At 39.0% G+C, this 21,157-nt stretch overlaps 1 protein-coding gene across 1 annotated transcript in view; it reads left to right on the forward strand.

Annotated features, from left to right (window-relative positions):
• The window catches only part of SH3GL2 (SH3 domain containing GRB2 like 2, endophilin A1), a 95,781-nt gene extending 75,681 nt beyond the window's left edge, over window positions 1-20,100 (forward strand). Inside the window, exons 2-9 of the mRNA XM_026073570.1 lie at window positions 1,169-1,237; window positions 3,657-3,729; window positions 9,024-9,167; window positions 11,010-11,143; window positions 12,507-12,665; window positions 14,043-14,146; window positions 17,383-17,513; window positions 19,858-20,100. Coding sequence (XP_025929355.1) covers window positions 1,169-1,237; window positions 3,657-3,729; window positions 9,024-9,167; window positions 11,010-11,143; window positions 12,507-12,665; window positions 14,043-14,146; window positions 17,383-17,513; window positions 19,858-20,057 — 1,014 coding nt within the window. The 3' untranslated portion in view covers window positions 20,058-20,100. The remainder of the gene's footprint in view (window positions 1-1,168; window positions 1,238-3,656; window positions 3,730-9,023; window positions 9,168-11,009; window positions 11,144-12,506; window positions 12,666-14,042; window positions 14,147-17,382; window positions 17,514-19,857) is intronic.
• The last annotated feature ends 1,057 nt before the right edge of the window (window positions 20,101-21,157 follow it).

The raw sequence follows: 21,157 nt of genomic DNA on the forward strand, positions 1-21,157 counted from the left end.
CTAAAGAGGATTCAGAGACACCTAGAAATGTGTGTAAAATTAAATAATGTTCAATACAAAATGCTGAAAATGAAGAGAAAACAGAAAGTCATGTGTCTGATAAATTTCCTGACAAATACCAGTGCCGAGGAAGATTACTACATTCACTGGGTCATGTGCATCTGACTGACTTGTGGAGTTACAGTGCTAAAACACTTTGTGACTAACAATGCAATTGCTAAAAATCCTTTTTGACTAGTGCTGCATAGCAGTCACCATTTGTATCTGTTATTGTCACTTTTACCGACAGTAATGGGAAACTCAGTTCAGTGTGTTCTAGCATGAATCAGAAAAATGAAATGGCAACACAGAACCATTTCCTAATTGTCTTTCAAACAGTATTTTGCAAAAAATAGCAAATTTGCCAAAGACATGASACTGAAGTTCACTTTTTTGTTGTTTTTATTTGAACTGTCTACTAGGTGTTTTATATATAAACCATGTGGCCCTCAAGCTCTTGCATGCTGTGAATGTAGGTTTTTCTATGCATCATTTTTATATATAAGCTTAATTTTTAATGATGCAGGTCTGGTTTTGGCTTGAATAAATACATATCTGAGGGTTTTCAGCTGTGGGATGTTTGCTGTCTGTTGCCTTCTGGGTGGTTTAGAGTCAGGGCTTGGGAGTGTCTTCCTACTCTGTACTTAGATATTATTATCCTTGGTGTTGCATTAAAATGTTCTGGGCAGTGCAGCTAAGGGCATTTTTCACATCTGATGAGGACTTCTCAGTTTCTTGACTCCTTTGGCCAGTTCATTCCATCAAGGCACCTCCTTTTTGACCACGGATATTTCTGTCTGCTGAAGACAGTTTTGTTATTGTTGATCAATGGTTTGGTAAGTTCGAGGTGTAGATATTCATTATGCAAAGAAGCAAGGCTGTGATCCTGCAAAGACGTGGCAGTATGTAACTCTTCTGACACCAGCAGAAGTTTGGGTCTCTGAGAATTAAACACTAATCTATATTTTCTTAGTGTTTAACCTGAAATAAAGTATATTTGAAATAAGTTTTTCAGAAATAAAGAATAGCACGTTTGAGTGTTCTGAAACTTATAGAAAAAACACTTCCCCATGAAAGTTAGATTTTCAGTTATTGCTGAATCTGCTTTTTTTTTTTTTAATAACTGCAGAAAGTGAGTGAGAAAGTAGGAGGTGCAGAAGGAACCAAGCTAGATGATGACTTCAAAGAAATGGAAAGGGTAAGTCTGTATAAGGGTATGTACATCCATTGTTACTGTTTATTTTCCTTTCTAGGACAGGATTTTCTAACCTTTTTTCCCCAAATCACTCAAGTAATTTTGAAAGACTCAACTTTTATTCAGCAGACTGAGCTTTCAGTTCCTYGTCCCTTTTCATTCTCTGACCAAGGAATACATAATATATATGCACTCTGTAAAATGCCAATATTTCAGTGGTTGAGACTAATGCCAGCTACAAATTAGCTTCAGGTAAGTGTAGAGCATCCCTGGAAACAGAGACTTTGTCTAARAGGACGGACGTTTTGGTGGCAGAAGGTGCCCGTGATTCCTCTGTGATGCTCCCTGAGTGTCAGCCAAGAGGAGCAAGGCCCCCGGATATTGGTTCACGGGTTCAAGGTTCCTCCCCGGCAGCCTCCACTGGCCAAGTCCCACTGGGACATAGGGGCAGCTTCCGCCACTGAACGCTCAGGGAGGCCGGCAGCGGCAACAGTGAGCGTTTTTGTGGAAAAAAAGTCTGCTCACTGTGCATGATGGTGTGAATATGCCAGCTGAAAAGGTCAGCAGTGGCAGTTATTTTTCTGGCTTTGACTTTGAAAGTCACCAGCAAATCTTGTAAAACAAGCTGCTGTTAGGTGATTTGTAGGATACATACCTGATATGTGTCCCTGGTGCAGAGAAGCAGATGCTACTTATCTGTGTATTTGTGTAGAGAGATGGGAAAGAACTTTGGATGGAAAATGAAAGAAAAGTGCATATCAGGATCTTCCTTTCTTCCTGCAATGCAAGCACTGCAGAGTTGATTTCTCCCCCTCCCCCTGTTTTCCCTTTGAAGTGGATGCAAGTATAGAAATTACCATCAAAACTGGAAGTTACTAAAGAAGATTTAGAAAAACGATGCAAGATTTAGAATGAAAAATAGGACAGTGCAAAGCCGGGAGAGAGTCCCATGCAGGGCTTGTGGGCGGCACGGGATGGCGCCCGGGGACGAGGGAGGAGAAGGGAGCAGGCTCGTGGGTTGCCTCCCTGCTCCCACCTGGCCCTGTGCCCCCGCGGTGGACGTGTCCCTGCTGCCTGTCCCCAGCCATCTGCTCCCTCACCCCCGCTCTCCTCTGCAGCCTTCCAGCCCTTTCTGGGCTCCCCACCAGGCAGTTCAGCTATTTCTTTACCCTTGGCTGCCAGTCCTTTTCTGCTTCTTTGTGTAAAGCAGAGAKCAAGACCTGGCAGATGGCAGTGGCAGTGGAAAACAGGAAAGAGGTCAAGCACAGCATGCTGTAACCAGTTTATCTCAGGTGCTCACTTTGAAAATAGGAGCTCACTTTTGTTGCAAAGGAGTTCGCTCTGTGGGACACGAGCTACCTGGCAGAGAAATGCAATGTGTCTTCGTGAATGCAGAGTGCGGGAGAGGTTACAGGAAACCCCAGATCTGCAGAAGCAATGTTTCTTTCTTTGAGGCCTGATTCTGAGAGGGATTGGATTATCTGTTGGAAGATGCATAAATCTTGCAGCTCCCGACAAAGTCTGTGGATGCAGATGGTGCTCAGAATCTCTTGGATAAACTGTGATTGCAAACTGTTCCTCTAAAGTTTTATGGATAGTAAGCAGTTTGTTGAATCCAGAATAGTTGCATACTTCCCTGTATGTAACTTAGAAAGCTGATGCAGAAAACCTCTTAAGAAAGATCTTATTACAGCTGAAAGAAATACTGATCTTCAGTTCAGAATAGTCACCTTTATTTTAAATTCCTAAATATTAAGTAATTCTTTACTGATTCAGCCCAAGGAAATAAATGGTCAGTGCCTCCATGGTAATAGATTTCTTGAGGTTGGATGCTGAGGGAGACCTATTCTTCCCTATCCCAATTTTACCAGGACTGACCTTGAAGGAAACAGACAGCTCCTTTTGTGTTTGGTGGGTTTTTTTTGATTGACAACTGCTTTCCCTTTGCTTTTCCAGTTAATAGGAGACCAAAGAGTACTARTACTTCAGATAGTTTTCACTGACCTTTTCTAGGCAAAAGTTTTCCCTTTTGTGGGCATGTCTTGAGGTGGTGTACGTCTCAATCAGTACAATACAATGAACTGTATCAAATTCCCCATGCAACCTGAGTTACTCTGTACTGGATTACTCTATACTTCTGTTCTTTTATCTTTGCTGCCTGAATAATGGCCTCACTTAAGAGTGGTTCTGCTACAAATTGAACAGCGGGCTGATGGTTTCAGTAGATTTTCAGGCATGTTACATTATCACCATTCTGGTATCGGTGCTGGATTTAGTCAGCAGCAGTTCTTAGGGACAGAAAAATAAAATAATAATAAGAATTAAAAGAATTTTTAAGAATAAAAGAAGAGAGGAAAAAAAATCTTCCTTTTTTCTAACATCTCTTTTCATGTTTCTTTTTGTTTAATTCTCTCTCCTTTAGAAAGTGGATGTCACCAGCAGAGCAGTTATTGAAATAATGGCCAAGACAATAGAATATCTTCAGCCCAATCCAGGTAATATAATTTCACAGTCTCACAACACTTGCAGCACTTTGTTAAAACATTTTTTTTTCTTCATCCATGCGCAGTCTCACAGAGCTCACCCTTACTGGTGCAGTTAAGATTAAAGCAAAGCCAGTGGGATTACTGTGAAGTGAAAAGACTTGAGACAAGTACAGGCTTCTGGYGTTAGGCAGTCAGGGGGATGGAGGCTGGCTTTGGGGGAGCTGTTTTCCTTTTGTATGTCTTTGCTTTAAGTAAAGGGAAACCATGTGCTTAGAAATAGTGTGTTTACCAGCAAGGAGCTGAGTGCCAGGGCACTGAGCAGCCTGGCAGGTCCCGGGGCTGGTGTGTCGGGGGGCAGCAGGGCCCGTCCCACTGCCCGCGAGGGAGCAGGGCAGCCAGGGGCTGTGCCTGCAGAGATTCACAGATGCTTGCCATGAACCAAAATAAAAACAGGGCTGCTAGTCAGGTGGAGCAGGGCAGTTCCAGATGCTATTTTTCCCTTTTTCCGTTTCCTATTTTGTCAATTATTTTTGACAAAATTCTGAGAGATAGGCAGGAGAAAAATACCTTTCTTGTAAGTTTTTCTGGAAATACATAGGACTGGCACTGCAATGGTATGAAAACCTGGAAAAGATACAGCCCATTTATTGTAGCTGCACTACTGAAGCGCTGACCTTGAAGGTATGATTAATAAGCCATTAGACACTAAACCAACCAGTGGGGTCTCCTTAATGCCTGAAAAGCACTGATGAAAGTATGCATAAGACCTCACTTTGCACCTGCGGCCCTGCCTTCACCCTCTGTGAGTGAGGAGGGTTAGGCAGCCCTTTTGCAGATTGCTGAAAGGTGGAAAAAGGTTTAAAACAGCTTTCTCCGGTGTACAGGAAGGAGGCAATGTCCACACCACTCACCTCACCCATTGGCAGTTTCCTGCCCTCGCTAGAGTTACTGCAGAAGAGCTGCTGATGGTGAACTGGGGAACAGGGTAGACTAGACCTAATCAGAGGTGACTAAATTAATCCTTCAAAATAGAATTAAATGACTCATTTCCATGAGGAGAAGAAGGGTTTTGTGGTTGGGCTTGTGGAGAGCTGCATGTGCCCCTCTTGCCGAATGGTCCTCACAAGGATTGTGATGGGAAGCTGTTCTGCTCACTAAGTGCACCATTAGATCAAACAACTTAAAGGTTTCCATAATAAACTGAGAATGGAAGGGTTTTTATACTAGCATAAATCAATGTTAGCTTCACTGATGAAGTCAATGGAGTTAAGCAAGTGCAAAATGAGTGCAAAAATAAAATTAGGCCCTGTGACTAATATCTTAGAGCTACATGGAAGAACAGTCAAAATTCAGGAGGAACAGTCAACATTCACTGGAATTCAGCTGGAAGCAGATTTGAACTGGTGGGAAATATTTATCTCCAATGTGACAGATGACAGAATGGTGCTGATATAGCTTAACTGGTGATATTTGTAAGTTAGACCACAGAGAAAAAAGGATAATTTGATGCTGCTGCCAATGGATGAAAAAAAAGGAGAAAGAATATTTACAAGTTCAAGAAGTGTTAAAGAGAAAATAACGATGACTAAAACAGTTTCTATGTCAACAGATGGAGTACAGTTTATGACTTGGGTCCAGAGCTTCATGGCTCATCATCAACAAGCACTCTGCAGGAAAAGCAATAGGCTTGACAAACATTATGGGGCTAGTGATAAAATTGTTAACTACCATCAAGCTGCTGTTGTGCAACAGTACAGACTGAGTAATAAGCTTTGGCTGTTTCGTGCTGGTCTGGCTGCCTTCCTGACACATCTGAGTTATTATGATTGCTGTGAATCACAAAAGAGGCTCACACCAGCAGCAGCGACCAAAATTTCTGGAAGTAGCTCAGGATGTGGTTTCCGTCACCTGAAAGTGATACAAGTTTGCTCTGATGCAGAAAAAAGCAGTCCCTATACCTCAGCTACACATCTTTCATCTGCTTGCTGAGCATGTGAGAAGGATCAGAAAATTAAACAGGTAGTAAGAATGAGGAATATTTTTTTTTGTCATATTAAATGAGATCATGTTATTCATCCCACAGATGGTCAAAGGTAGCAGGTAGAGTAAGGGGAAAGCAGGATTGCCTCCTTCAGCTCTTGCTTGGTCTTAGATTGGTTTAGGCAAGTTGTGAGATTGCAAAAAGGTGCCCATAGTGATAAGAATTGCTTGAAAAATGAAAGAAATTCTTCTCTAAAATTCTCCCTACAGCTATATTACTTTTTAACTGAGGCACCAAAAATACAGGTTTCCAGTATTTCCTGTTTGCTTTCTCATTTTCTAAAAAATAGAAATACTAATAAAAATATAGAAATAGTAATAGAAATAAAAAATAGAAATATTAATATTAAAAAGATTTTCCTTAACAGAAACATTTAAAAGAATATTTTCCTTAAAAGCTTATCTCTTTTTGGTAGGAAGAAGAAGGTTTGGAATAACAGTGCACATTACGAGATGCGCAGAATGTTCTCTGACAACAGCCGTATGCTTTGGTAGCAGAGTATAGCAGTGCTAGAGATCATTTGGCTTCATGATATTTTTGGAATCAATAGATGAGGCATGAAGTATTGTCCAACTTTACTAAACAATTAATGAACTCATGCTGGAAAGAAAAGAAAAGGATATTAATGACAGAGAGGTGAATTTATTGAAAGAGGTGTTGGGTTGAGGTTAGTAAAAATGAAAAAGATGGCCTTGACAACTTCCCAATCATGAAAAAACCTGGACCACAGGTGAGAATAACTAAAATTGAACATGGTGAAGGCTCAGAACTTTTCATGCAGGTGTGCACAACCATGATTTAAAGAAAAAGAGATGCAGGATGAACGTGATTGAAAGTATAAAAAATGAGCAATGCTGAAGTTTGCTTCAAACTCTCTTGTGGCAGCTGTTCTTACGATTCACTATGACTCTGTTAACACTTGATGCTAAGGTGAATCGTTAGTGACGCCATTAAAGGCAATGTAAAGGAGAGGGCATGCAACTAGGAAAAGAATCAGGCATTCACATCACTTTCGTGTGGTGTTTTGTACATTTCTGCCTGTTCTCACTCAGGTTCAAACATAATTTAGAAAAGTAACAAGTGACTAGGGGTTGGATTTCCAGGAGGACTCCGCAGAAGTTTACCTCTGCTCCCATGGAAGCTAATGGAATCAGCTTTGCAAGAAGAATGGAATGAGGCCACTGCTGAATGTCTTCTAAAACAAGATTATTTGGGGCGTGAAATTTCCACCAGGAAATAAAATTGACTGTAGAAACCAGATTTGATACTTACGATTAGATTAACTTTTCATACTTACCATACTGTTTCTCATTTATTTCTTGCCCTTCCATTATTATCCTTTCTATCTTTCATTCTTTCCTGTACCTTTTTCTTTCTACTTTTTCCTGTCCGTCCAGAATATAGCCACTTCCTTTTTTTATATTCTCTCCTATGTTTTTGCTTTCACTCCTGAAACTTTCAACTTGCTGCCCCTATTCCCATATCTTTGTTTTCATTTCTTGTCTCCTTGATTTTATTTGTGCCTTGGTTTCTTTTGTGCTTCTGTATTTCCTCACTTTTTGCTTTTGCTCAACTCTCTGAGCTCTTCTCTCTCTTTCCCTCTCCTTACACATCTCAGGATCATTCCCCAAATGGTAACATAAGGGCTAGCTATGCCTTCTTTCTTTGCGTCATGCCCCCGTCACGCATAATCCAAAGCTAGTCAGTGTCAATAGGAGTCTTTGTGCTGATTTCAGTGAGTTTTGAATTCAGTAGGTTTTGGCCTAGGAGAGCAACACATCTAACAGCTTCTCCTTGAGCAGTATTAGGAATAGCTCCCTTTCAATGCCATTTTTAAAGGCCAGACACTTCATTAAAATGCAGTTTCTTATACTGAACAGTCAGCCAGTCTGTTCCCTTTAGTTTTGTAGCACACTGGAACAGAAGGCATCAACAAATTCAAATGCAGAAAAGCATGATCTGGTGACACCCAAGGGTAGTGAGAAAGCTTACAAAAACATAATTACTSTATGTTAAAAATATGTTGCCCTTTCATAAGCTGTTTCTCAGGCAAAATATGTATTACGACAGTTTCCTGATTTTCCTGTGTCTGTTTGTGTGTCTATGTCTGTGCATACATATGTGTGCCACAAAATGAAATATGTTCAGCAACAGAAGCCATCTTATGATGTACGATCTTCAAAAGTAAAGTAAGAACAAAACACTATTGACTCCAGTCAGCTAATGTTTTGCTTTGTTCCAGAAATGTGTGCAAGGTTGAGTTTTGACCAATGACATTTGCACACATCAGCGTAAGTTACGGATRTTTTGTCCATGGAAATGCTAACTCATCAGAGTAACTACCAAGGTAGAGTCTTTTGCAGTAAAGAAAGTAGAGCCATTCATAGCTGCCTTCCTATAGCACACACAGTAGTGTAGGTAGAAGCACCCACTCTGAGCCAACTCTGCTGGCAGTAGGATTTAGCTGGCAAAATTTGAAGTAAAATGCAATTACTTAATTCATTCTCTGAAGGCCATTCACATTCTGTAGTTGCAAAAATTTGCTGTAAACACATCATCAAACAAGTTAATTCTTTTGTTTCTTCTTTGTTTTCATCAGTTAGGATAATTATGTGTGCTTTCTTCTGATCTGCAGTTGTGTATCTGAGATAAAAGATAAGCTAAAGTACAGTCAAAAAACATATTAAGAGTTTCCCCAAATCCTCATAAAAAATAAAAATTGCTTTACAAGTCATTTAGCATCCTGTTTGGGAACATAGGGCTTTTTTTCTATTCTACAGTAGAAAATCTTGCAAACATTTAAAATATCTGGAACACTACACTAATGTGTCTACTCTGGACTTGTCCTTGAGAGCAAAGGTGGCTCAGTCTGCTTTCTATCTGGTACCCATAAATCTTAAGATTGAGAATATGGAGATGGGTTAAAGATTTTTCTTCCTGAGTTTTAACCCATGTCAAATACGCTGTCTTGAGAGTGTTTCTGGGCTTTCTTTTGTCCAAAAGATTTCAAGGGAAGTTTTAGTTTGGAGTTCAAGACAGAGCCTCCTCTCTGACCTACCAGCAAGAAAACTTCTGCAAAAGTCAGTGACCAACAACATTTCATGTCTTCACTCTAAAAATCATTTCTGAACATCGGGGACTGATCTTAAATCTAGGTAGTGTAGTTTTTTATTCCACTTCAACATTTCAGGTGAAACAGATCATTTCTATTGGTTTATTCTAACTATTGTGTGTTTGTAACTCTGTCACTGGCCTATTTCAGCTTCCAGAGCTAAACTCAGCATGATCAACACTATGTCGAAAATTCGAGGTCAGGAAAAGGGACCAGGTTATCCTCAGGCTGAAGCCTTGCTGGCAGATGCGATGCTGAAATTTGGTCGAGAGCTTGGAGAAGAGTGCAACTTTGGTAACTTGATTGCTTCCCTTTCAATTATAATTAAATAAAATTTGTAATTAAAATTTAATATAATTAAATATAATTATTTAATCCTATAAAGGAAGAGCTTCTGCAAGAAATTTCGGAGTTCAGCTTCATCAGACTTCTCCTCTAAGGCTGGTCTAGGGCTGTTTTCATGATGTGGATCCAGTATCTTTTGGGGATTTGGACCAGAGATTTTTTTCCTATGAGTGAAAGTCAAGTTTTTTCCATTTGAAACCATGTCTGTATAGGCTTTGTGCTCTCTCTCATAGATTATATTACTGGGGATATGTTGTGCTAAAAGGTGTGTGTTTGGAAGAGGTATTATCATCTGTGTGTGTGTACAATAAAACCTGTCTGTTCTCAGAATCCTTATAATTAATGCTTCTGTCTTCACTGCAGGCATGGAGTAAAGGCTAATAGATTTTTTAAAATCCAGTATTGAAAATGCTCGTTCCTTGCACTCTGGCCTTTTTTCTGGCCAACTTCCACATTTTAAGACATGAGTGAGTACTCTTGTCTGATCTGTAACTTCTCGCCCTCTCCGCCCCAAATTAATTTGCAGCTGCCTGAATTAGAGATGTTCTTCATTCTGTTCTTCAACAATAGAGTTCTAATCAGAAAAGATTGCGTTCAGAGCAGGATCTTTTGTCTCTGCATCCTATTTGTGTGGACATCTCTGCAGCCATTTTTATAGGGCAATACTCAGGACACTCAAATAGGACCTTGAAAATACTATTTCCTATTTGAATCTTCATAAAATGTTGTTTTGAGCATCAGGACATCTGCAATGGAAAAGGTACTTTCTTGTTTGTTCTATGTAAATGACTTGTTAGCTTGACAGATATAGGCTGATTTCTACTGAAGATTGCTGAATTGTTTTTTTTTAATTGCTTGCCTCTAACTTGCTAAATTTTGAACCTATTTCTAAATTGAAAATGAATTAGTAATAAAATTCAGTTTGTACAAATTGCTACATATTCCCTGATGATTACATTGACACACAGCAGAATAGATATGGCAGTTATTTTCACATTCTTAACTAATAGTAGCTGGTGTGGCTGTCTGTTGCCTTTCATCTGGGTCTGGTAGGCTCTCTAGTTTTGCAGTATGCTGCTCCCTGCTTGGGAGATAAAGCTAAGGTTTCTTGTGCTTTTTCACATTTTTAGGTTTTCAGACCCTTTGTTTTCCTTGAAAGTAGAGTTTCTTCTGCTGTTCTAAGTCTCAAACCAGAAAAGTATTTTTGAGCTTCCTGCTGTTGTCTCTATGCTGAGGAGAAAAACAGAATCATAATTTTTGTGCACCTTGAGTGAGGCTTGGAGAGAATCTCAGAAACACAGACAGCTAATTCTTATTGAGGTTTTGTCTCCAAGAGTATGACTGCACACTGTGTATGAATTTGACACTTTCATCAAAAAAATCATTAGTGAAAACGTTAACAATTTTTACTTTTGAAACAGTCACACTAATGCAAACAGGGAGACCTGGACTTCTACTGCAGGTATTGTGGTGGCAACACTGCAGTAAATACAGGTACTTCTTTTCTAGAAGGTTTGTTTCACCGGAGCGAGGAATAAGCAGACGTGAGGTGTGGGGACAGGCTGTTTTCACGCAGTGTGGATTCTCAGGTTCAGCTGTGTTAGAATGTGTAAACTCTGGGGGCTGCAGAAGTGAAAAATATGTGTTGTCCTTTCACACGGTGCATCATATTCTGTTTCCTTCCTTGACACTGAAAATGAAATGTTAACTGAAATTTCCTTGACTCAGCTTCATGCTGTGGTAATTTGGAACTATGCAATTTTAAGATAAACTGGGCATCTTTTCTTTCAGGACCAGCACTTGCGGATGTGGGAGAAGCTATGAAGGAGCTTTCTGAGGTCAAAGACTCCTTAGACATGGAAGTGAAACAAAACTTCATTGACCCACTTCAGAATCTCCATGACAAAGATCTGAGAGAGATACAGGTATTGCCATCAATGTGGCGTTTTAGTAACATGGAATGTATAGACTGTGTGTATTTCCAAAACATATTTTGATTGTGTAGCTTAAAAAATGTCTTTCAGATTCATAGATGATCTGATTTTAGTCTCTTCTGATTTGAGTTTTACTTTTCAGTTCTGTCTCTATCATTGATGATTTGGAAGGAGAAAGATCAAAATACTAACATTTTTTGACAGTAGCATAGTCAAGTTTGAAAATCCCATTATTTTGCAGGCATGAACACAGTGTTCTAATTCTGCCATTTGAAAACTCTTCACTATCTGAATAGATGAATAGGTATTTACTTTCAATTTTGTAACATATGACATGCAGGGGGGTTTTGATAGTTGGCTCTAGACTGACATTACTCTTTTGTGTGTATGAAAACTGTGCCCAAAACATTCCCAAGAACTGAGAATACAAATACCATTTGCTTGCATGAAATGTGTAGTTAGTCATCCAAGTACCACCCGTCATTTATAGAGAAAAGTTGTGTGCATACATACTTCTGTGGACACAACTAATTTTACAGTTTTGGAGATAAAAGCAAATTCAAGAAATGCTTATCTGCATGAGTAACTGTTCTTCTGAGCTCAGTAAGGCTTTCCCATGGTTAAATATGAGTGGAGGAAGGGTGTCCTTAGGCAGCTTGATATATTTTGTGAAGCTGACGCTTGAAGTTATGTAGATCTTGAGAGATGACAAATTGATTCTTCTGAGTGAAAGTAAGCACCTAAATCACTTTGCCAGTGCTGGTAGCATTAGCTTTTGGCCAGTTTGACATGGCAGCTGCTGAATAGGTTAAGTGACAGGATTGTTTTGTCAGTTAATAAACTAGAAAATCTTAAAAAGATAATTTCAGAWATTGAGATACTTTAGTGGTTTGATAAAAATGAAAAAAAGATTTCTGGTGTTGCCTTGTTCATCAAAACTCTGACATAGGCAAAAACATACTACCTTGTGCTTTTAATGGAGTTTTCCCTTAGAATTCTAGGGGAAAACCACAGTGTGCAGATAATTCCAAATCAGATTTAAAAAGTTAGAAACTCTTATATCTTCTATACAGGTGTTAACTGCACTTATCCATTCAGGGTGGCTTTTTTTAATGTTGAAGGTGCATTGTCACTGTATTCAGATGGCAATGCAAAATGGTGTCTTAGATGAAATGTAAAACCATCTCATTGCTGTGTGTTTTTTCCCCTGCAAGGAAGAGGTGATATACTGCAAAGAGACAGCACATATTTGTAAATGGACGTGGGCTGCCTAGTTATAATGCAGTCTTAAGGCAAAGAAAGGAGAGTTTGGGAATGGTCTTCATTCTGTGCTTGCATTTGTCCTGCTTTTCAGCATCACCTAAAGAAAATGGAGGGTCGACGTCTGGATTTTGATTACAAAAAGAAAAGACAGGGCAAACTCCCTGATGAAGAACTTCGCCAAGCTCTGGAGAAATTTGATGAATCAAAAGAGATTGCTGAGTCAAGCATGTTCAACCTTCTGGAGATGGATGTGAGAAATCCCTTGTTTGTGCTTTGAGCTGAGCCTTAAAATTAGAAAGACATTGGTGCAGTGGTGAAGGCAGTAATCTAAAACCTAAAAGCCTTTTTAAACCCTGCATAGCAATGTGCTTCCTAACTGTGTAGAGTTATTTGTAGCCAAAGATAAAACATCTTCCTGCTTAGAATTTATAAATGTAAGTCATGATTTTTACTTAGCTGTGGTTTTGAGGTTTGGTCTGAGGCTTTTGTTCAAGTGTGTAGGCTGCTGGGAGGATCAGTAAAGATCAAAAATGAATTTCAGAACTCCCAGGTCTCTGTCCTAACCAGGTGCAATAATGAGTAGAAAAGCCAAAGTAAATGTGACTGCTCAAACGTGACTCTGCAGCTTAAGTTGAACCTACAGACTAGCTTAGGTTTTAGCATCCCACTGTAAGCCTGCAGGATTGAAACCAAACCCATTAGATCTTTTTGACAATTTGTAAGGTCGAAACTGTAAAATCAAACAATAAGAAAAAAATACTTCTATTGGAGGAAAAAGCAATCCTTTCAGCTGAAGACTGTTTTATAAAATATCTGGTCAAAGGAAACTACAGTATAAATGTTTCAGTTGAAGTAAATGAGTGGATTTATTTGGAGCCTAAATTTACACCTAATTTAATACCTCATTTTTCTGCCAGGGTTGTAAGGGGGCCATAATCAAACTGAAAATACTTGCRTATTAGAAATGAAATATAGCTGTGCTGAAATGAAACAGGCAGAATAATTTTGTAGTTTTAATGCTTGTAGTAACATCTAGCCCCATATAGCCAGATGGTCCAGGCCCACATTACGTCATTGCGGCATTGCATATTGTGAAAACTGCTGGAAATTGAATTGCCCCCACAAGAGTTTTGGGTGATTCTCCCTCATGAAGTAGAATGGTGTCTGCATTCACTTCAAATATCCTGCATCCAAGACTGCATTATGTCTTCCTGTTTTGGTCCACTCCACTGACCACAATACAATAAAAGYGTAACCATAGTCTGTATGGTTTTGTGTGCCTCAAATGGAGGAAGAGGTATATTACACTCTAATTACAAACTCATTTTCACTTCCATATTTTCTGAATGAAGTAGGTTTGTAGGCTGGTGTTTGTGCAAATAGCCTGTGAATATGATCAGCTGAGAAGAGCTGTAGTTACAACCTCAGATYTGGTCATAACCAGACATGGTAATTAACAGAGAAAGCCTAATTGATAAGTAACGATTTGCAAACTACAAAGATGGACCAACTTTTCAGAGAAATACATAAAGCTGCCTTTGCGTGTCGGTGTGATGGTGTTCTTTACATGCTATTGCTCAGCTGTTAGTGCTGACCTAAAATGCAATGTTTTAATGTCGGTTCTCAGATTGAACAAGTGAGCCAGCTTTCTGCTCTTGTACAAGCCCAGCTGGAGTACCACAAACAGGCCGCACAGATCCTACAGCGAGTTACTTCTAAGCTGGAAGATAGGTAATACTCTCTTTTTATAAGTTTGTTGAATTGTTTTTTATGTTTTGCAGAGGCTGAACGCTTGTGATTAGTGCATGAAAAAGTTACCTTTTGGAACTTTTTAAGTTTATGGTTATGAAAACAAGGGCCACCTTGTTAAGTAGCAACACCAAATAGAGGTTCATCTGTTTTGGAGATGCATATGCCTATACTTCTGAGCACGACTGAATGAGGACTGAGTTCAGGAAAGTGTCTCAGCCCAGTAAGGCTATTAAATGTGTTTTTATTTGAAAGTATGTACTTGCAAACACTGTAAATCAGTAGGACTTAAGACTTTATTTTTCTGTACCATTCCTGCATTAATTCTAAAATAGTCTTTTTGAGAGATGTTGTTAATGACTGCTATTGAAGAAGAAGATCTTGTTGTGTTCTCTTCACCCTTCAAGGAACCTCCCTTGGTCAGWTAGACTCTCCCACCGTTTGCCAACAGACTAAATACTCTTCTTTTCAGCTTTATTATCAGGTCAATTTTGATACAAGGCTTAACTGAATTTACCTCTTCCATCCCCTCTTCTGTAGCTGTGCATGCTCTCTCAGAATTAATGCAGTGTCTTTTTATCTTACGAAATGTGGTTTCCATCAACATGAAACAGATTGAATCCTCTTGAAATGAGGAAGATAATGTTTTTAAAAAGTTTATCAGCCTCCCACACACACATGTCCTTCTTGAAGAAAAATAACATAAAGGAAAGATTTYGTTATTCCTTATAGTTCTGGATGACTTCTCCTAAAACCTGGCCATAATTCCTATCAGCAGTCAATGTTCATATATTGTGTAGAATGAGTGTAAAGGCAACATTTTAATCGCATGTGTTTCTTTAGTGTTTTCTGATGTCATTAGTATAGATCTAGTTTCTGGTGCCGCTGGGTCTTTCAGTGTTTATTTTCTCCAAGTACACAGGCTTTAAGACTCATTCAGTTTTAACTTTTAAACTTCTCTGTCCTTGGGATCAACACTTGTTTTGGCAGGTAGGCTGTCCAGCAAGCTGTTTTTGGCTGAAGTTTGCAGTACAGCCTAAACGCCTAACAGAGAATGTTTGTCAGAGCTTCCCAAGTGAGTACTGCAATTCACTCACTGTACAGAAGCATTAAAAAAACCTCAGGAGTAGGTGGATTGTATTTTAGTCCAGAAGTTATGCCATAAAGTGAATATGTCTCTCTCTGCTACAGATTTCCCTTTCTGTAATGTCCACAATTAACTTTGACTCAATTCAGATCATCCTTTGCCCATTTGAAACTTCTGCTAAATTGCCAATATTTTCACTTTGTGTAAATTGCAGGTCACCATACTTTTAGCTTTTCAAGAACCTTGTATCAGTCCACTTTTATAGATCAGCTGGAGTAAATTTATTGCAGAAAGCTACTGTGCATCCCTAGCTGTAAAGAGTTTGCTGGCTAAATCATCCCTTGTCCACCCCACTGGACGCAGATTATGGCATTGTGATATGTTCACACCAGGGGTTAAGTAAGGACTTAAAGCTGTTACTGAGTGCAGAATTTGAACCTGTTGTTTTGTGGTGGTAATATGCTCTCAACAAAGAATGCATTGTCCTGGGCTTTGGATTTTTTTTGGCTATATGGAGCAGAAAGTAAATAAATCTTTATTTTTAAACTGACAAAATATGATATTGTTCATGCTCAGAGACCTCTACAGCCCAGGCTGCCGGTTTTACACATGCTTTTAAAAAAGGTGTGAATGGAAATGTTCATACTGTTGTTTGACATGGCCAGTTTCTTCTGACTCCTAAAGCTCTCCCATGTAAAGTATTGCCCAAAGAATTTAAAAAAAAGTGAGTTAGGCCACAAAAAACAGGAGAAATTTACAAGTATATTGGATTCTTCTATTCTTTCTGAGCCGTTCGATTAAGCTTTAAAACTCTGTTCAGGAACTGCAAGTGCTGGAAATACAGTTTTTGTTCTGTATATTAAATGAAAAGCTGAAACTTCTTTAAAATACCATGATTGCAGGAACTGGGGCTTTAGAAAAGGCTCATGCTGGGCTTTTGGGTAGTTTTTAGCAAATCACTAAAACTGTCTGCTTCAAGTTCATAATCTGTGAAAAATGGGATTTACTTTGCAAGAGCATTACGTGTAGTAGAACTGGTTAAGTATTTTTTTCTTCAAAACATTACTGTTTTGAAAAAAATAACTCTTCTGTAAATGAGTGAAACCCAACAAGGCCTTTTCATTTAAATTTCTTTTGCTACCTCCATTTGTTTGTTTTTTTAAATATGTTTATGTTTTTGTTTATTAAGAAGACTAACAATCCCTAAGGTTTAAATAACTAGTACTAATCGTATCTTGGATGGTGAGGAAACCCTTGTTATCATGACCAAAACCACTTAGGTTAGAAGCAGACCTTTTCAGTAGATCAAATCAAAATATGTACTTTGTGCTACCCACAGCAAGTCTGGGGCCAGTCTAGAGCAGGTTAGAGAAGATAACCTGTCCTTAAAACACTGAGGTCATTACTCATGTATTCTTCCCAGTGTGATGATAGAAATGTATTTGGAAGTTGCTGAATATAAGCTACTCTGATTCTATCACCCCTGTCTGGATTTTTGCCTGGAATTTGAAAATGTACCTCTTCCTAGAAATTTTAGATTTCACAATTAGGAAAATAAATTTGGAGGAATGATGCATAGTATGTTTAGTCTAAGAGTCAAGAAAAATGGAGTTGTGCACTTTTATGAAATAAGTGCTCCAAATAAACTAAGTCTGCAACTGAAAATCAATACCTTCCCACACAGTCTGCTCACAAAATGACAGCAATTGGAATCAGTGTTCAGTTAAAGCTTGTCAGGGATAGCAATAAAATGGCAGGTTGCAATCAAGCTAAAAATGGAGGTAAAGATGTTTGTATAGCCCTTCTCCAAGCTTTGCTCAAATCACATCACAGGTTTTGCTCCATTAGAAGCTCTTCATTATTATTATTAGACAAAAAAGAAACCAGCCAAAATGCTAATTCTTAAGGAGAAAGAAAAATGAGTAACCTCATGGCACAGTCAAGCCCCACCCCTTTTTTTTTGTAATTTAAACTAACCTTACAAATAAAAATTACTCCAAATGCCAAAATTTGTTCAGTCTGTCTGATTGGTGGACATGAACTTCAGTCTTGGAAATACAGATGTTTGGTGCATCTCATCCGTTGACCAGAAAGTAACACTGGACATTTAGCTTTCTTCATGTTTTGGCAGAATAAAAGAGGCATCATCTCAGCCCAGGAGAGAATACCAGCCCAAACCCCGTATGAGCCTGGAATTTACTACTGGCGACAATACTCAGCACAATGGAGGAATATCCCATGCCACAACACCCAAACCATCAGGTAAATGTAATGGCAATACGACCAAATTAAAAGAAGTCTATCTGAAGCTTTGCTACAATAGAGAAGTTCAGCACTCCCTCTTAGAGGTGAGCTTTTCCACAATGAGGAAAATGAGCGTGAGGACAGTCTAGGTGAGAAATGTTTAAACTAACTGTATCGATTACACTGGTCCAGCAACAAAGCACATTACAGCATTCTTTGTAAGTGTTCAGATCCCAAGGGAGGAGAACATGGATGGATCGTCCACTGCTGTAAATCTTTGGCTTTGGGTCAGCAATTCGCTCAGTTCTAGAAGCTCGAAGAGATGCTGCCAAACTAAATTCACCTTGAAATATAAACCTTGGCAAAACAGGCATTTAAAAAGCCCAAAGACCAACTGAACGCTTTCCATGAAAATGTAGAGCCCTGACATCCCCCCAAAACCCAATAATGTTATCCTGCCTTTTAAAACCAGGTATTACAACACAAAAAGCCTGAAAGTAAAAATGAGTAAGAACAAAAATGAAGCCAAATGAGAGAGGTATAAGCAAGGTGAAACACGTATATGACCATACATAATTAGACACTTAAAGATGTGTTTGTTTCATATCAGCACATATTAAGAAAGCCTTATCATTTGTTTTTCACAGTCATGGTCTTTTATCCTACGTTATGGTAAGGGCTGTCCTTGCTGTGGACCCTGTCATCAYGTGCTCCAGTTGACCTCAGTGACAATTCCTAGAACACTGTACCTTGCAGGATTAAATGTGTTTCACTAGATCTTTAATCAGGTTTTCCTTCCTTCCATCACATCCTGATGTGCATGTTTCACATTTTCCCAGATGTAGATTGCAACAGTATCTCCATTTGGCATTTGCCACCTGCAACTGGAAACTGTCTTGCGTAGCCTTGTAAATGCTGAACAGCTTCCTCACCATGCTGAAGAGGATACAGTGCAGATTCCTTCTGCATGAGCATAGCTCATAACTTGCATGTTAAAGCTCTCCCTGTTATGCCACCAGCAATTTTCTTCTTCACTCCTTTTTTGTAGTGTCATGAACACTGGTCAATAGACCAGCGTCAATAGGGACTGATGTTCCTACATCTCTTAAGCGCTCATGTTTTCCTCCTCAGAGAGACTGAGATTTAGCATTTTCTTCAGTAGTTTTTTTCTTGTGAAGTGCTCATTGGTTCCAGAGAAACTCCTCCTTCTTTGAAAATTGTTTAGTTATAGTTTGGGGCTGGTTCATTCAAAGCTCAGATATTCTCTAGCCATAACGACTTATTTGCACGTAGCTTACTAAGACTTACTTTTCATAATTAAGTCAACTGAGCTTCAGTTAGTAGCAAGTAGAAGACCAAAGAAGCTTTTTAAGGTTTGGTGATGCTAACAAAATAGTTTCCATGGCATATAAGGTGTGTCCTCTCTTCTTCCTTTGATTCCTCCAGCAGAACAAACTGTGCCTGATATGTTAAAAAAAAAGGAGGATTCACTACAGAATTTTAGAAATTAATTCTAGTATTTGAAAAACTTGCTGTGTTGACAACTTCCCAAAATAGCTCAACCAGTAATAATTTTGGTTTTGGTAGGTTTGAGACTATAGAGAAGTTTTGAGATAAATTATTTATTAATTTAATATAAACTAGGAAAGTCTGCTAGATAATGACTTACATTAATGTTCATTATTCATCCAGATGGTTACTGTCAGATTTTCATGGACTAGCCTTACTGGCCTATTGGCCTATACTGGAAAGCTTTCAATTTAAACCTTGTTCAGAGTCTGTCCTAGTGCCCCTGCAATTACCAAGTGTTTTGTGTTAAAGGGGACGGAAGGTCTCTGGAAACCCCATATTAAGAAAAAAGAAGATTATGAGCATTTAGGCCTATTTACACTACAACTGTACCGGTAACGTTTCCAAACAGCAACACAGTTACACCTTCACTATTAAGATGCCCCTTACACTACTGACATGAGATACACAAGCAAAGCATCTCTATGCTAGTACAGCTGGAACTACATTAGAGCTTTTTCTTCATTTTATGTGTTTTGTAAACTAAACAGATAAACATGAGATCCCAAGTTGATTGTAGCCCTGCTTTTAAGTGAGGGCTTTACTGTAGCTTGGTGCTTTTGGGATTCTCAGACATTTATAGGCAGAGTCACATATTAAAATTCAAAGCTATGAATAGATGATAACTATCTTCTAATGCAATTTAGCAGTGCAAATTTAGATCTTATCAAAGGACTGTAATAACAGTTTGAATTATAACAGAAACAGCAAAATCTGTGGTAGATATAACAATAAGAAGGAAACCGTAATTGTTGAGATTTTTAAGCATATCGTTTGTGTTTCTTCTCCATAGGTGTTCACATGGATCAGCCATGCTGCCGAGCTCTTTATGACTTTGAACCAGAAAATGAAGGGGAGCTGGGATTTAAAGAGGGTGATATCATTACCCTCACTAACCAGATTGATGAAAATTGGTATGAAGGCATGCTTCATGGCCAGTCAGGTTTCTTCCCCATCAATTATGTTGATATTCTAGTTCCTTTGCCCAATTAGGATGGCTGATTCACCACCTCTCTGACCCAGATAGTGTGTCTGTACCACTGCTTTCAAAATGCTGCTTCTTACACCTCACAAGTGCAAATTGCAGTGGTTAGAGTCATCGAGTCCCGCTGAGCATCTTTGGTTTACGTGTTGTCATACTACATAGTGGTGATGCGTGGTATCTTCTGAGCCACCACAACATGGGTTAGCTCACGTGGCCGCACCAGCCTGGTGGTAACCGGAGCTGTTGCTGATGTGAAGTTGGAAAGATGATGGCAAACAGAACTTATGGTGAAGTAATAGGAAGTRATGGCGATATTGGGAAGATAATGCCTATCACCACTGTATTACTTTTCAGTCTTAGTTTTCTGTAAAAAGAGGGAAAAGTTCTTGCCATTCCACCTTTCCCTTCCCAACAATATGGTTCACCCAGGTCTAATATTGCCTAACTGGCGTTGTGTCTTCTGACCAAAACAGCTTGGAAGCCTGTGCTGGTCTCACAGAGACGGTGTAAACATATGGTCTCTGGTTTCTCAGAAAGTGAACCACTGTACTGTGTGTCCTGCTGATCTCTGCTCGTTTTTGTATTCTTTATTATTATTAAAAGGCCTGTTTTCATCTATAGGTAAATTGTAAACCATAAGAAGATGATTTCCATTGTAAAAAGCTTGGACTACAACCGCATGAATTTCCCCTTCAAGATCTCTGAGCATGATTAACAAAAGGCCAGTAGGAGAGCAGGTCAGGGGATAAAACTGACATAAATGTTACCTGTTTCTCGTCAACTTCTGGCACAAAGTCATGCTACCAAAACACCAGATATTCTTTCTTTGTAAACACATTCACTGGGGAAGAAAATAACCTATCAAACACAACCCTCGCTTCTTTTATTTCTGTCTACCATGTGTTCTTTGAACATCATTTGTGCATATTCTGCCCTCAATGAGGACTAAATAAAATTTCTTTTTGTGCTGAGCAATTAAAGACATGTGGCTGCATATGCAAAAACGTTTCCTGTATGTTTAGTTCTTTTATTTTCCTCCTTCCTGCATTTTGTGTGTACAGTGCTGTGCCCAGCTTCTCAGCGTTCTTTTGGTAACAATTGTAAAAGT

This window comes from Apteryx rowi, unplaced genomic scaffold, assembly GCF_003343035.1.
Source record: "Apteryx rowi isolate R43461 unplaced genomic scaffold, aptRow1 scaffold_37, whole genome shotgun sequence".
NCBI classification, from domain to species: Eukaryota; Metazoa; Chordata; class Aves; order Apterygiformes; family Apterygidae; genus Apteryx; species Apteryx rowi.